General features: G+C 37.7%; 1 protein-coding gene across 3 annotated transcripts in view; it reads right to left on the bottom strand.

Moving 5' to 3' along the window:
• CENPF (centromere protein F) overlaps nt 1-15,497 on the bottom strand; it is a 43,880-nt gene that overhangs the window by 3,338 nt on the left and 25,045 nt on the right. For 2 of the 3 annotated variants that reach the window (XM_037405291.1, XM_037405293.1), the window contains 7 exons: nt 11,529-14,974; nt 7,658-9,955; nt 6,954-7,106; nt 5,688-5,864; nt 4,780-4,941; nt 2,934-3,120; nt 1,766-2,242 (listed from right to left, as the gene is read on the bottom strand). In XM_037405291.1, the coding sequence (XP_037261188.1) occupies nt 1,766-2,242; nt 2,934-3,120; nt 4,780-4,941; nt 5,688-5,864; nt 6,954-7,106; nt 7,658-9,955; nt 11,529-14,974 (6,900 nt within the window). The remainder of the gene's footprint in view (nt 1-1,765; nt 2,243-2,933; nt 3,121-4,779; nt 4,942-5,687; nt 5,865-6,953; nt 7,107-7,657; nt 9,956-11,528; nt 14,975-15,497) is intronic. The other variant, XM_037405292.1, reaches the window with a different exon arrangement.

Below are 15,497 nucleotides of genomic sequence, written 5' to 3'. Positions count from 1 at the left end.
GAAGTTGTAGACAAGGTACAACAGTAATTCTGTAGCAATGTTTTTTACACAAGTGTTTGATCTTTACAGATACATTATCACCTGGCAAATAATTTCAGCCTGAAAATGTGCTGGTTTTACTATAATTCAATCAGAACATGATACCGTGACACCATATTTCATGTTTTTCTCTGCACAGAACTACAGTGTAATAGATTGTCTATTATCTCTCTACTTAGCCTAGTTACTGAGACATTAACTGGCACATATGTCCTCAGAACAGGTGTTTCCAGAAAAATAACAATACTGTTAAGAAAATGAAATGCAAGTAACTTCGCAATCCTGACTTCTGGGAGTGACTGCCAAAGCCGAGGCGATTCAGTGTATCTATCTTGTCCTTCAGTGATTGCAATCGCATGTATTATAAAGGGGTACTTAACAGGTCGTTGAATGTACAACACATTTTTCAGGTTCTGATTTGCACTGTCTCCTCAGTTACTTTCTGCTACCACATACCCTTGCATGGAATATCAGGCTACCTAATCTCATCGCATTCACAGTAGAATGAAACTGAACTCTCATTAAGATGGTAATATATTTCTGCTATGGGCAAGAGAGTTTCAACTCAGGGAATTTTAATCCATTTAATGTATTGCCAATTAATACACTTTTAATCACTGCTTCTGGTATTGAAAGAAATAAAAGCACACAAATAAGCAAACACTTGGGGAAAACACCTCTGCTTGCCTCCAGACACATCTCCTCCCCAGTTACTGGTCTCTAGTCACCTCGCTGCATGCTACAGCTTTAGTGAGGTGATGGGAGCACAACTGATGGGGGTCAGATCCTGCTCCGTAACACAATTGCTCAGGCACGGAGGAATCAACTGGCTGTAGTCCCTCTGGGATCATACCTCGTCCTCACCCCCCCTTCGGCCTCCACCCCAGCTCAGGCTACCACCACCCCCCTCAGCCTTGTCCTCCTCGGTATGATACTTGGCTTCAGCATTACTTCTGTCCCTCTAGCCCCAGCACTGTTTTTCCTTCACCTTTCACTACCCTTTCTTACTCACATTTTCACAGAGACACAGCAAACACCTCTGACTGGTTCCATTTTGGCACATGGTTTTGTCCTTTGAAGCAGCTGGTCCCAACCACGTCTGGCACCGGGCAGCCCTGACATCCTTCCTCAGAGTCCCCCTGCAGCCCTCACCACCGCCCACGTGCCAGTCAAACCCCACACAGCTATTAGCTGCCTCTTTCAGCTCGTAAGGAGTCCTACCGAAAGAACTGTGGGGCTGTGGAGGGAGCAAACATGACTCCGTCACAAAACAGTACTCTAGCGCTCCAGTCTTGTTGCCTTTAAGATTAGATTCATTCCACATCCATTCTCCTGTAAGTTTCAGTGAATAGGTCAAATAATGCTTTTAAGAAGACTGCCTCTAGTTATTGTCAGCAAAACTTTGTTGCCATTACATATCGTATGCTTAGCCTCTAACACATGCATTACCATGAACCACAAAATCGTGGCTGCCAAAAGCATCTAACTCTTAGCAGAACGGTAGTTATTCAACCAACATAAATGTGCAATGCTGGTCTAATGCCACAGCTCCACAAACGCTAACTTGGCAGATCTTCCATTGACTACTTTCACCTTCCATTGTCACAAAAAACGTTTGGACAGTCACCTACTCACCCAGAGTAAAACTAATGCAGCAAAACAAAAGAGAAAACCACAAACCTGCTAGGCTTAGGGAATGTTTGCCTTCATAAAATGCTATAAATACCTTTTTTCACTACTTCTGGAAGCCCATCTGCCTCGTTGTCTGTGTTCTCCTGATCCAGCAGATTTCGACAGAGACCATCTTTCCTTTTTTTTTTAGATGAAGTCTCTGGCACAGGGGATCTTGGTTCTCCATTATCATTCCTTTTGTCTTCATATCTGTGCCTTTTACTTGAAAGCTTAGTAATACCTTCATCTGACCTCAGCTCTTCCACAGATTGATTGCTCACTGTTAATGAGTTAACAGAATTCAGCAAAGGAGTGCTGACAGCATCACTTGTCAGCCGTTTCAGCTGAGCATTCAGCAAATTGACTTGTGTTTTTAGCATCTCATTTTCTTCCTCTAGTTTATAATATTTAACAATTAGAGAGCAGTATTTCTCCAAGTTCTCATTTGCTTCTCTGGTTTTCACTTCCATAGATTCCTGTAATTCTTCCAGTTTAAACTTACTTTCTTCTCTAATGGTATTTGCATCAGCACCTTTCAGCAAAGCAAAACAGCATTATTCATATAACTGACATAAAATGCATATATAAGAATTTATAACGCAATGGTCACACATCTTTAATTATACATGTTCTGTAACCATGCAACTATTAAAAAAGTGGCAGTATTTATAACAAAATCAGTAATGTGTTAGACATAATAACATATTTGCTAAAACAAACATGCAAAATTTGAAAAAAATCATTGCCCAGTGGACGGGCAAACATTTTTCCTGTCATTTTGTAACTTCCGAACACTCAAGTTTGTATCCCTAACTTACTTCAAGTATCATTTACAATACAGTGCATCTCATGGAGTGAGCCAAAATATAAAGTATGAAGCATAATCAGAGGAGAAGACTTGCTGGAAAATGAGAAAAGAACTTGTACACAAATTTTAGTTATTAATAAAAACACTCCCCTTCTCCCTTGAGACACTTTAACCACAAAATTGTAATATTTAAGACATAAATTAATAATCCAGTTGCCTCTGATACTTCAAGAGAAAGAGGATTAACTAGATTTTGAAAACATTTGACACATTTGCAGTTGTACTTTTTTATACTCAGCTAAGAACCGTGTTCTGTCTTAGAGCTGCATATGCAAATGGAAATTTTGGGGAAAAATAGTTTTACAAACAAATACACTGCTAAGAAAGCATTAAGATTGAATCTAGATCCAGTTACCTTCCTTCTTATGCTCAGACATAGTTAGATTTTTCTTCTTTAATAGTTCATCACGTTCAGCTAGTTGTTTCTGCAACATTTCCTTTTCCTGTTCCATCTGCTTAGAGGATTTCATCCACAGCTGCACTTGACTGTGGGCAAATTCATTTTCTTTCTTCAGTTGAACTATGATGTTAGTATTATCAGCCTACAAAATAAGAAATGTAGTTATTGCACCAGAAACATAATTCTTCCACTTAAACATTACAGTGTCAAATAGAAGCTTAGCTGTTACACTATTTTAGCTGTAGAGAACGGTTGCAATGTATACTTGATTCTGTACAATCTCATTATTGCAGGTCCTTTACTGCAGGAAACATGAAAGTCCTCTTGCTAGATAGGTACATACAGGCAATTAACTCAGCAGAAAACAAGAATTTAAACACCAATAAGGAAGATTTACTGTCTTCTGAACATTCATAATTTGTTAGTATATCTGATTACTGATGTCAAGCCTGGCATCCTACCTATGAGAAAGCTGTATGAACTCCACAGCAGTTGTCCTTTTTTTCCACCTGTTAGCACTTCACTGACATGGCATAAGAAAGTGCTGCTTTTCAGGTAACAGATTTCAAACCAATACTCTAAATTTTAAAGCGCTCTCTCCCAGTCTAGGTCGTCTAAGTCTCCTTTATTCTTCTTTTCAACCCTAACACATCTTATTAGCACAGAGGCAAGATAACACAGGTCTGCTTTGCACTCTAAATTCCAGCTCAAAAATGCTACTTTGAGCAGCAGCAGATCATTCCTTTCTATGTACTTCCACTCTCCTGGGCTGCCTGCTCTTCTGGTCTGGTACCATCAACCTGTGTGCAAATACCATGCAGGGAGCACAGCTGGAAGCCTTGTACGCTACATTTACACTATCATGGGTACTATTTTCTGTCACTAGCACATATCCTATAGTACCATATCATTGGACTACTGGTATTAAACAAATTAACACCAGAGTGGGAGGCCCTTTGGAATAAAGAACTGTTGACCAAGATGAACATATTGCAATTCAGTGTTTACTTGCAAGTTAATTGAATTGACTGTGTTCCTTCAAGAGTGCACTCAGAGATATTCATTCCTGAAGTGAGAGTACAGAGTTGGAGCCAGTAATCAATAACAGACAGAAGTTAAACAAACAAACAAAAAAACAACAACCAAAATAAAACCAACAAAGAAACCCCCCCAAAAAAGTAGATGAGAAAAATTCAAGGGAAATTAATACAGAAATTCAGCTATATGACAGTTAAACTTCACTTGTGCTACTAGAAAGCAAACCAAGCACATTTAGAACTGTTCCCAGCTATCAGTTGTTCACAGTATGTGGAGCTCGTATTCTATCACCACTAAGAACAGTTCTGTCATAATTGTAATGAGAATTCAATATAAAGTGAAATTGATACTCTCAAGAACCACAAGCAACGCATTCAATCCTAATGCTCAAGACAAAACATGGTATTTTTTATCATCAAAGTAATTCACAAACAGAAAACAAGGGCACTGCAAAGTCTCTTTTGAGTGTATTCTAACTACATGGTAACCCAGTTGCAACATTCAGTGTAGACAATAGACAGCTGTGTTTAGTATCAGGTAAACCAACTCTAGGTGATCTCAGTCCTGGCATACCTAGCAGGATTTTTCCAAGGTAGATCTCAACAGTAACAATGTTTCCTCCATGCTCTATATACTCACTCATTAGTGAAACAAAGACTGTATCAAAGTCAAGCCAAACCTCTGGAGCACTGATTCCCAATTTTTACGACACAGTGCCTTGGGTCCCATATAATTGGCAATGCTTAAATAGGTTTTACTTAACCTTAGTTTTTAGGAGTTCTCCTAAGGTTTGATTAGCCTCTTTAAGGGAATTATTTAGTTCTTCTTTATTTGACTTCAAATGCTCAATTTCCATTTTTTGTGAGCTGATAAAGTGCTCCAGTGAATTCATCTTTTCTTGACAGACCTCAATTGCTATTTCATTCTAGAGAAAAAAAAATGTGCCTAATTACTATGATACTAAAGAGGATATTGACTTGTATTTTAAAGATGCATTTAAGAGCATATCACAGCCCATAGGAATTATACAGCAAATTTGCTTGGTATGTTTTGAGGAGTCTAAGACTGAAAGAGCAATTTGTCTCAAGTGTACATTTTGAATACCAGAATCATGCCTCTAAGAAGTCTGCCATTAGAATGCCCTTATATTTTACTATAACTTCCTCTTAAATTTACTTTTTAGTCACAAGAATGTAAGTTATTAAGAAATAATTACAGTAAATTGTTTGCCTGTGTCCTACTGCCCTCAAGTACATATTCACTGACAAATATTTCTGCAGAAAAGACAATGGCCCCTTGTATACAGCATGGCTGACAAATGCATTTCCAACAAATTTGTCCTTATATCCTGAAGTGGTTAATCTTTCTTCCTCATTCCTAACAAATGAACCATTTACTGAACTAAAACATGCTGTTGTTTTCCCTTTTTCAAATGTATGGTCCCAGATAAATGATACAACACTTACTGAGTTCAGAGGCAAATTTACCTTTCACTGCTTGCTATGCAGAAAAAAAAGTAACACTCACCAAGTTCCAAGGTAAATATATAGAGAGTTTGGAAATATTGTTAGCAAAACCAATTTCTCTTGCAATAAAATCAGCAAAATCTTGTAAGATACGTAGAATTTAATCAAAAACTTCCAGCATCATTTTTCCCATTTTCTAGTTTACCTTTTGGTTTGCTTCTGTCAGAGCATCCTGGTGGTCTTTCTCTGCTTGAAGTAGTCTGTCTTTGTATTCTGATATTTCTCTTTTCAGTTCACTTTCTTTTTCTTGTAGTTCTTTCTGGACCATTTCCAAACTCTTAGTCAGTTCATTTTTTTCTGACATAGTTAGATGCAGCTGAATCTGTAAACAGTAATAGCACATTCTTTGGTATTTAGAATTTTCTCAATGGAGAAACAATTGACCCATTAAACTATTTGACTTTACATCTGAAACGTCTTTGAATTTCCAAGAACTTGGTAAATAAGAAGTATTTAACAGTGGCTAAAGACACCATAATCACAAAATGGAACATCTGAACACAAGAGGCAGGACAGAAGACAATGGAGGGTCTTCTAAAAAAAACCAACCAAAAAGCGTTACAATCTGAGGGGTATGCTGAGTGCAAGTTTGCCAACACTTATACCCACCAGCACTGCCAAAATCAAAGCTCAACCCCTCCAAACATTGTTCCCTCTGAGAGTGACTTGACAGGTTAAGGGTCGCTTTCCGCACCCTCTTGAAGATGGCGAAACTTTCTAAGCACTTTCATTTTGATCCACTTTCATAACTGTACGGTTTGAACAGCTGGCCTGTATTTCCATACAGGATTTCTGAAAGCTGCAGAAATCTCTTTTCCCACTCAAAATCCTCAACACCACAACAGAAACAAGACCCTGGTTATAAAATTTTGTAAAAAATGAGTAGGTCAGAAGACCACTTCAGCTGGTTTAAACACATAATACTGCTCACAAATCAGACCCACAGTCATCTAGACAGTTAAAACAGCCTCTAAGAACTAAATACAAACATATTAAAAATAAAGACTTTAAAACTGTTTCTTCCTTGACTTTGTCCAGAAAGAACTTCAACACTACTGAAACACTGAAAGTAGTTTAGTTTTAAAATAAACTTGAGAAATGCTACATTTTTTATCTAACATCCTCAGCCTGATGATTGAATGCCTGCAGTAGAGAGAATTTCTTGGTACTGAAAGATTTCTAGACACCCACCAGGGGCCTTTATGCCAAGAAAACATAGTTTTGATAGAAGGAAGAGAGGGGAAAAAATTATTAACTAAATATTCTATCTCTGAAGAGAACATGACATTTTCGGAAATTTGGAAGCAAAAACCTCCAATAATGTACACTAGTACAGCTCCCTTGAGCAGCCTCCACATGTTTACTATATTTGAGCATCTGGCCCTGAAATACTACACATAGAGTAACTAACTTTGCTCTTTTCTGAATGTTCTTGAATAAGTTGTATTTCTTCAGCAAGCTTGTTTCTTTCTGTAGTAGATTCTTCCTGTAATTTGGAAATCTTCCGTTCAGTATCACTTAGCTTGACTTGCAGCTCAGTACAACTTTCAGTCAGTTCGTTTACCTGAAATTAAATTTTCCAGAATTATTTTTAATACATATGTCATGACCTCCAAAGACTATTCTTACATGCAAAAAACTGGTTTTACGATGGGTTATTTTATTCCCGTATCTAGTCTAACTCCAAGCAAGAGTCACAACAGGCTGATGCTGTTTTTACATGGCAAGTGTCCAATTGTGTCACTTTCTTCTGAGCTCCCAACATACTTATTCTTGATATAAAAACTCACTCACCCAATACTAATTTGTCCTTCCTCTTTCTTCTACAGGAAAGAGGAAACTGCCCTGCACTATTTGATTACTTAAACTTCTACACCTACTATCAAGCAACCTTTCCATTCATCCTACACAAAACAAGGTTGTGCTTTCCAGCTCTAACTTCAATACAAACTCAGGATTGCATGGAAAACATGATTTTATAAATAGGATGCTTACTGTAAAAGTCTGAGGTTAAAGTTATTTTAAGATATCATTTATTAAGGAAGTGATAAGCGCAGAGGACATTTTATCCTCACTCCTAAAAAGGGAACTGTACCCTGATGGAAATGGTATTACCTTTTTACATAAAGTGCTATTTTCAGAAAGTGTAGATTCCAACTCCTTCTCAAGGTCCTTATAAGACGCTTTTAGAACATTCAGGATATCTGGAAAGGTTTCATTATCAGAAAGATGTTGCTCCTTCAGCTTCAGCTCAGCAGTCAAATTCTGCAGCCTTTTTCTTTCCTGCTGCCAGCATTCATGCTCATGGTGCATGCGTGCCAGCTGTAAAGACAGCTTCTCTGTTTCTTTCACCTGCTTTTGAAGAGCACCATTTTCCTGCACCTTTTCATTGAGTTTTTGTTTACAATCTGTCAATTCTTGAAGAAGTACTTCCCTTGTTTGATCCAATTTGATATTTTCATTTTTTATTTCCTGACATTCCTGTAACAGTATTGTTTTATCTTGCTCAAGACAAGCTACTTGATTAATCAAGACCTTCTCTTTTGTTCTAGCATCTGCTTCCTCCTTGCAAGAAAACGCGAATTTCTCACTTATATCTTTGAGCTTAGATTTCAGCAGCACCACACTATTTTCAAACTCATCCTTGATTTGCATCTTTTCTTCCTCCTTTTCTTCTAACAGTTTTGCTGTAGTCAGTTTCAAAGACTCTAGCTCAAGGATTCTTTCTTGCTTTTCTTTTAAATCTTTAGCCAAACTCTCTTTTTCTGACATGAGAACATCAATTTGCAAGTTGAAACACTTCAGCTTTTCAGTCATCTCTTCCACCTCCAATTTTAATGTTTCTGCCTCTGCTTTAGCAGTCTCCAACTGAATAATTACATCTTCTAGATTTTTCTCTGACATCTCCAGTTCTCTTTCAAGCCTCTCTATTTTATCCTGAAGAAAGTCAGCTTTCCGTTCACTCTCTTTCAGCTTTTCAGCAGTGTGGTGTTTTTTCTTCTCATCGGATTCAATTTTTACTTTCAGCTTCTCAATTCCATGTCGCAATTGGTCTACTTCTTTCTGTGCTGAGTTGAGTCTAGCAGCAAGTTCACTTTTTTCTGTTAACAAGCCTTCCAAAGATCTGGAAAGCTTTGAATTTTCCATTTCTGATGAACTTAATTTACTTTGCATCATTTCCAGCTCTCTTAAAATCAGCTCTTTCTCCTTCTTCAAATCTGCTGCTTCATTTTGGAGTTTTCCTTTTTCTAAGGCGAGAGACACGGCATCATTTTCCACACTTTGCAGCTTCTGCAGAAGATCATCTTTTTCATTTGATAATTGATTTACAGCAGATTTTGCAGTTTCCAGCAGATTTCTTTGTGTCCTCACTTCACCCTCTAACCTGTTAATGAATTCAGTAGAATCTACCTTAGCTGACTCTAGCTCTTTTAATTTCTCTTGTAGCTTCTGATACTTCTGATCCAGTTCTTTTTTATTTTCAGACAACATACTCAGTTCTTGGCCAATATGGTTTTTCTCAGCTGTGATTGAAACAAGGTGCTCTTGAAAGCCAGAAATAGTTTTCAGGTTGATTTCCCTCTCCCTTTCCAAATGCTGACATTTTGCCTGAAGCACCTCAATATCATGCTGTATGAACAAGGCATGGTTCTCAGTATTAACTTGCTCAGATTTTGGACTCCCCTGTTCATTTTCAGCTGCAAGAAATTGTTTATGACAATTTCTCTCAGTCAGTTCTACATCATTCAGTGTGTCATCTGCATTAGACAACCTAACTTTATGTATCTCCAGCTCAGACATTACATTCTCTGATTCGTTTTCTAATGAGACTACTCTAGGAGATAATTGCTGCTTATTGACAGAGACAGATTCCAGCTTTTCCTTTATGTCACAGTTTTCTTCCTCAACAGCTACAGTAGCCTCCTCCAGTTCTGCAAAATCTGGGCTCTTCAGAGTTAATTGTGGGTTCTGAAAATTCAGCTCTGAGTTTAATTGCTCAGTTTTCATTAGTAAATCCACATGTTTATCGCTTTCTTCTGCCTCATAGATCAGCTTCATATTTTCAGCAGTCTGTTGTTTTGCTGCCTCCTGCACAGCTTCAGTGATTATTTGATTTTCAAAGAAATCCCCTGCACTCAAAAGCATACTACCATTGGAAAATGGCAATGCAGTGGCATGGTCTGAAGGGCTGGCTAATTTTCCTGACATATTTTTACACTCATGTTCTCCAGAAATCTCAGTATAACCTTCCATTAATCTTGCTTCAGCAGTCTCAGTTACATTTTCACACACAGAGGTATCTCCTACAGCTTTTTTCTCAATGGGGATTAGTTTCGGTTTATTGCTTTTTAGTGCTGAGTTTTCAATAGGCATTTCCAATTGATAAGGAATATTGCTTTCTTGTTGAGTGTTCTGCAAGGGTTAAGAATCAAGCCGTTAAAAAAAAGGAAAATAAGAAGTATATAAGAAAAAAACAAGGTGAGTTTAAAAAGTTTTCTTAAACTAGTAAAGCTCCTCCTCTTACGTGAAATAAATAGATAGCATCATTCTCTACTTCAGAATCTGCCTTCTCATGGAAAGGATTTACATTTATTTATAGACACATGCATCTTGGGCCAAAAGGTTTTCTACATACTAAGTGAAATTTCAGCCACATTTACTGAAAGATTAAGTGCAAAGTTATCACCTCCGTATTGTGGGAAAATAGGTGTCTACATGACAAAGTGAAAAATTATTAGTATCACTAGTAGGGGAAAGGTTTACTGCACATCTTCTATTAGACATCAGAATCTTCAAAGGACACAAGTTCAAATCTTCAAACAATCCCTTTTCCAAATCACCACTCTCTGTCAGAGGCAGGCTTACATTTGGCACCACCTGATGCTCTCATTCAAAACAATAAAAATGAGTAACTTCAAAACCTGAGGACTCCAAAAAAGAACTGGGTCCGGAGGCAGCACCTGAATGATCTGCACTGAGCACTTCATCTTACAAAAGCTCCAGCTATCCGTGGTAAGGAACAGTACTTCTTTCTTCAGTGACTATGTATCAGTGTGAATGCTTTATGTGTATTGCAAGCAATACATACTAGTAATATTTTCTTCTCTGCAAGGACCAGTTACTCAGTGTTGCCCAAAATCTAAGGCTTCAACATGCTCTGACAGAGAGCAGTGTTAAACCTTAATTTCTGAGTCTCCGTTGACTGGGCACTAGAGGCCACTTGCACAGGACTTAATGGTCAGAACTGGAACTGTCAGAAGTAGAAAATGCACCTGTTAGATTTATTCAAGGGAAGTTAGACTAATACACTGTATGCAAGAATTAAACTGGGTTTCCTCCATTCTGAGTCAAGTTTTGATTCTGCCAATCCTTATAAGGAGCAGTAAAATCTAGATTACCGGTTGCAGGCCACCTACAGCACTGACAAAAAAAAAAAAAAAAAAAAAAAAGAGCTGACTCCCAAATTTCTTATTCCCTTAGATATTTTGAAGGAATTCAGCAGAGCAGCTAATTTTCATTTCAACCTATCAGCTCATTCTGTTCTGATGATGATGATACTGGAAGGAATTAAGAGGTGTGGAAGCAGTCCCAGTTTGCTTGTCCCGTGAAGGGACAAGGGAAGCATGTGCATCTTTAACCAACTGCATTAAATCAGAGATCTAAGCTTGCAGATACCGCAGTGCATGCACACCCACTAACAAAGCAGGATCCACCCTAACAGAAGGAAAAACCAGGAAAGTGGTGCAAAGTATTACACAACTTTAATAGACTAAAGTTGTTGGGTTTGTCATCATTTGTTATTTCTCATGATCCCTATGATACATAAACCAGAACAAGGTACAAATTATTTTCCTACTTTCTCTAAAGAACAGTACCATTTCTGTGGGACACAATTTTAAACATATTTAATTTCAAAATTTAAATTTGGCTTACCATAAACGAAAGGGTTGACATAAAACTGATTTGCATAGCAGCAATTACTTACATTTTCAGTGTCTGTGCAGAGCAGTGAATGAGAACTTAAATCAAGGACTTGTAGTTGGAGTCTTGCTGCTTCCAGCTCCAAAGACAGATTCTCAGTTTGTTTTTTTTCTGCTGCCAGTTTGCACTCCATCTCCACAGTCACATTATTCAATTTCTGCTGCCATTCTTCCTTGTCAAATAGATTTTGCTGTTTGAGATTATCTATTTCTTTTCTTTCAGAAAGGATAATTCGTTTCAGCTCTTCTATTTCCTCATTTTTCATATTCTCTTGAATGTGAAATTGGTCTTCCAGCACCTTGATGACCTTCTCATATGTCTGACACAGCAGCTGAAGTTCTTCAGGTGTTCTCTCTTTGTTAGATTTTCTAGGAGTAACACTCCTGGGCTCTCTAACAGAGTCCAGTTTGTGATCATTATGACAATTTTCAACCAAAACTTTTGTTGCACCTTCTGGAATTATTTCTGCAGAATTGTTCAGCCGATTCATTTCCTTTGTCCGTTTGCACGTACCACTGTTATAAGAATCAAGCACCTCACTCACATTCATAAGACAGAGGCTTTCAAAAAGATCTGAAGAAGAAATTGTGGACTTAGTTTCATCTAATTTGGACAGTGTGTCATTTTGGCTAGAAGATAGCAGCACTTTCAGAGAATCTAGATGAGCATTGCTCAGACTCGTTGACAACGCAGAATTTTCTGCCTTCAGTATTTCAATACAAGACCGTAGCTCAGATATCTTTGAGCTCATACTGCAGTGCTGTTCATATAACTTCATGTAGTCATCCTGGAAAGACGAAAGCTTCTCTCTTACTTCAGCAAAGTGTAGTTTAACTTCTTTGCTGGACAATTTTAAATCTTCATAGTCAGAACTGGGTTCAGTACTGCATTCTTTAAGTCTGAAGGACATTTCCTCATTATCAAAATACATTCTCAAATCGCTGTTATCACTTTCATCCATAAGTTCGTCAGGAAAAATACATTTACCCACTTGCAAAATTTTATCTGCATTCATTATGTTCTCTTTCTCTGTCACTTTATTAACACCTGTGATGCCATTGGGTTTTGAGTCTTTAAATCCAGAGGCTACTGCAATGTTCTCACTCTGCAACGCCTCACACATTTTCTCGAGCTTGCTCAGATTGTTTGTCACTACCTGCAAGGATGATGCCAGCAAGACTGAGGAATAACTTTCATCCATTCTTCTTTTGCCACAATTTGGGGAAACATTGTCATAATTATACTCCAATGAGTGGCCACCTTCATCTAATGCTGTAAGGAGAGAATCTGAAGTTTTCAATTCTTTAACAGTCAGCAGTTCTTGCTGCAGTCTTTCTTTCTCTCTCACACTTTTCTCAAGTTCTGCTTCCACACCTTTCAAAGCAGTCTCCAGTTGCATCACTTCTAACTTGTAGCTCTCTAGAGAGAGCTCTCTATCCTCAAAATCCATTTGAAGAAGCTCAAGTTTAACTTTGTATTTATTCAGCTCAGCATCTTTTTCTTCCATCGACTTCCTCAACTCTTCTGAATGGATTCTCTGTTCACAACTAACATCACACATTAGAGCTTCACTTTTTGTTTCTAGCTCCTTCCCCAACTGCTCCTTGTCATGAAATACAATTCCATATTTCTCTTGCATTGTATTTTGTGTCACCCTGACATTTAACATTTCCTGTCTTAAACAGTCAAGCTCCATAGAGGGCGCATGTTGGATACTGGAAAATTCTGACTGCAGTTGCTGAAGTTCTTGAACCAAATCTTTTTTTATTTCTTCTGAGGCTATTAGTTTACATAAGATATCTTTGTTCTCACTAAACACCTGCTTCTCTTCTTCTAATTTTGCTTTCTTTTCCTCAGTTGTCTGCTCTCTCAGAATGCTTATCACATTTGCGTTTTCTTCTTCCACCGATTTATATTTTGCTTGCAAAACTTCAAGCTCTGTTTTGATTTCTTCAGTTTTTGATTCAAGACATTGTCTTTCCTCCTTGTGTCTTTCAGACATTTCAGAAATGATTTCTTCTCTTTCCTTTAAACTATCAGAAATACTTTTATTTGCTTCCAGTAAAGTTATTTGTTCTTGCTCTAAAGCTCTGCTTAAATCCTTAAGGGCTGCATTTTCTTCAGTAAGTTCCTCAAGTTTTTTGCTATATGAGCAAATCATTGAAGACATGTCCTTCTTCTCTGAATCCCATGTTCCAGACATGAGCTTCAGCTCTCTTACCGAATCCTCAAGCAATTTATTTTTGATCTTTAAATCCTGAAGCTCAGCTTGTTGGTTTTCTAATCGTTCATTCAGAGGTTGCAGTTGCATGTCCTTTTCCTCACAAATAGCTGAAGTTTTTTCAACTAATTTCTGACGTGCTGAAATATCTGCTTGCAAGTTACTAATATGCTGTTTAGTTTCTGCCACAAAGTTTTCATGCATCTGTTCTATGTTAAATAATCTTTCTTCTGTTTCACCCTTCATTTGCAGCAAGTCTTCATACTGCTGCTGCTGATTTGAATTCTGCTGCTTTTGAGCCAACAAGGAAATCTCAAGAGAAGAGATCTGATCTTGTAAAATGGCGAGATCCTTAGTTTCCCCTACTTCTGGAAGAGCTCTTGAGCATCCATGATCCTCAGCAATGGAGTTACTTGCTGCAAGTTGCATATTATCTAAAACAGTTTTATCCTGACCATTTTGTAAATTAACTTCTCCATCTTCTGTCACTTCTGAAGTATCTTTTGCTTTTACAAGACAACAGATTTTTTCATGTTCACCAAGCAGGTCATGGTAACATTGCTCCCTTTGCAGTCCTTCACTTGCTGCTACCTGTAACATTTCTTCTAATTCACCAACTTGGTTGGTAAGCTGGAATATTTTACAGGACATATTTTCTATCTCTTTACAGTACTTTTTATCAGAACGTTCCGCTTTCTGCTGAAGTTCATCAAAAGCCTTTTTTTGTTCTTCTAATTCTGCACTTTTACATTCCAGCATGTCTTTAAGTTCTCTGATCTCTGTGCTTTTCCTGTCACTTTCAGTTTCCATCATTCTGAGTTTCTCAGTATGCTCGTGATTTCTGATTTGCTGACTTCGAAGGGAACTCTCCAGGTCCTTAATATGAGCCAGCATACCTTCCTTTTCAGACTTAAATTTATTTATAAGATGATCATGTTCATTTTTCCACTGAGAAAAAGCAGCAGCCTCTTTTTGCAACTCTTCACATTCTGTTTGCTTGAATCCAAGCAGCCTCTGCAAAGCTTCTGATTCTGCCTCCATTTTACTTATTTTACAGTTTTGTTCTTTAATATAATTATCTTTTTCCTTGAGCAGGTCTCTGGTAGAATCTTGTTGCTTTTCCATGTCAGCTAAAGCAGTTTTCAGCTTCTCCATCAAAAAACAGCTCTCTTGCTCTTTCAATTTCTCTTCCAGTAAGTTCAGCTCTGCTTCCTGAGCAGTATTCTTATCTATAAAAGAAAGCACCATCAAATTTTTGCCAGTCAATACTGGTAAATCTACCGCTAATTTTCTAAATTAAATATTACTGTTTATTTCTATTATTTTCATGTCCAAAGCATTACTCTCAAGTTATAACACTGGATAAAGGATTCTTTAGATCACCTTAGGCTATCAGACACTAGGTACTCATAGACATTGTCAACTTTCCACTCTGAAGGTTCATACAAGTCTGTACTCCAAGCTGGTCGGTCCTTACTTGTCAGGTGTAACTACCTGTTGCTTCCATGTCTCACTTCCACCAAATTTTTATATAAAAGTTGAGGGGGGTTCTGTTTGGTTGTTGGGTTGTTGTTTTTTTTTTTAAACAGGACAGGTGTCATTCCAGTAGGAGACCTTCTCGTGGGTCACTCATACTCCATTTCTGCCAAAGACTATCTAAGTCTATATAGTCATTTTCTATAATTGTCGTAATTGTTTCCTTGCCTTGATAGGAACAGACTAAGAATCACGAAGGATAAGTATGGGGCAGGC

This window comes from Falco rusticolus, chromosome 12, assembly GCF_015220075.1.
Source record: "Falco rusticolus isolate bFalRus1 chromosome 12, bFalRus1.pri, whole genome shotgun sequence".
NCBI classification, from domain to species: Eukaryota; Metazoa; Chordata; class Aves; order Falconiformes; family Falconidae; genus Falco; species Falco rusticolus.
This window is presented reverse-complemented; position numbering and strand designations above follow the sequence as displayed.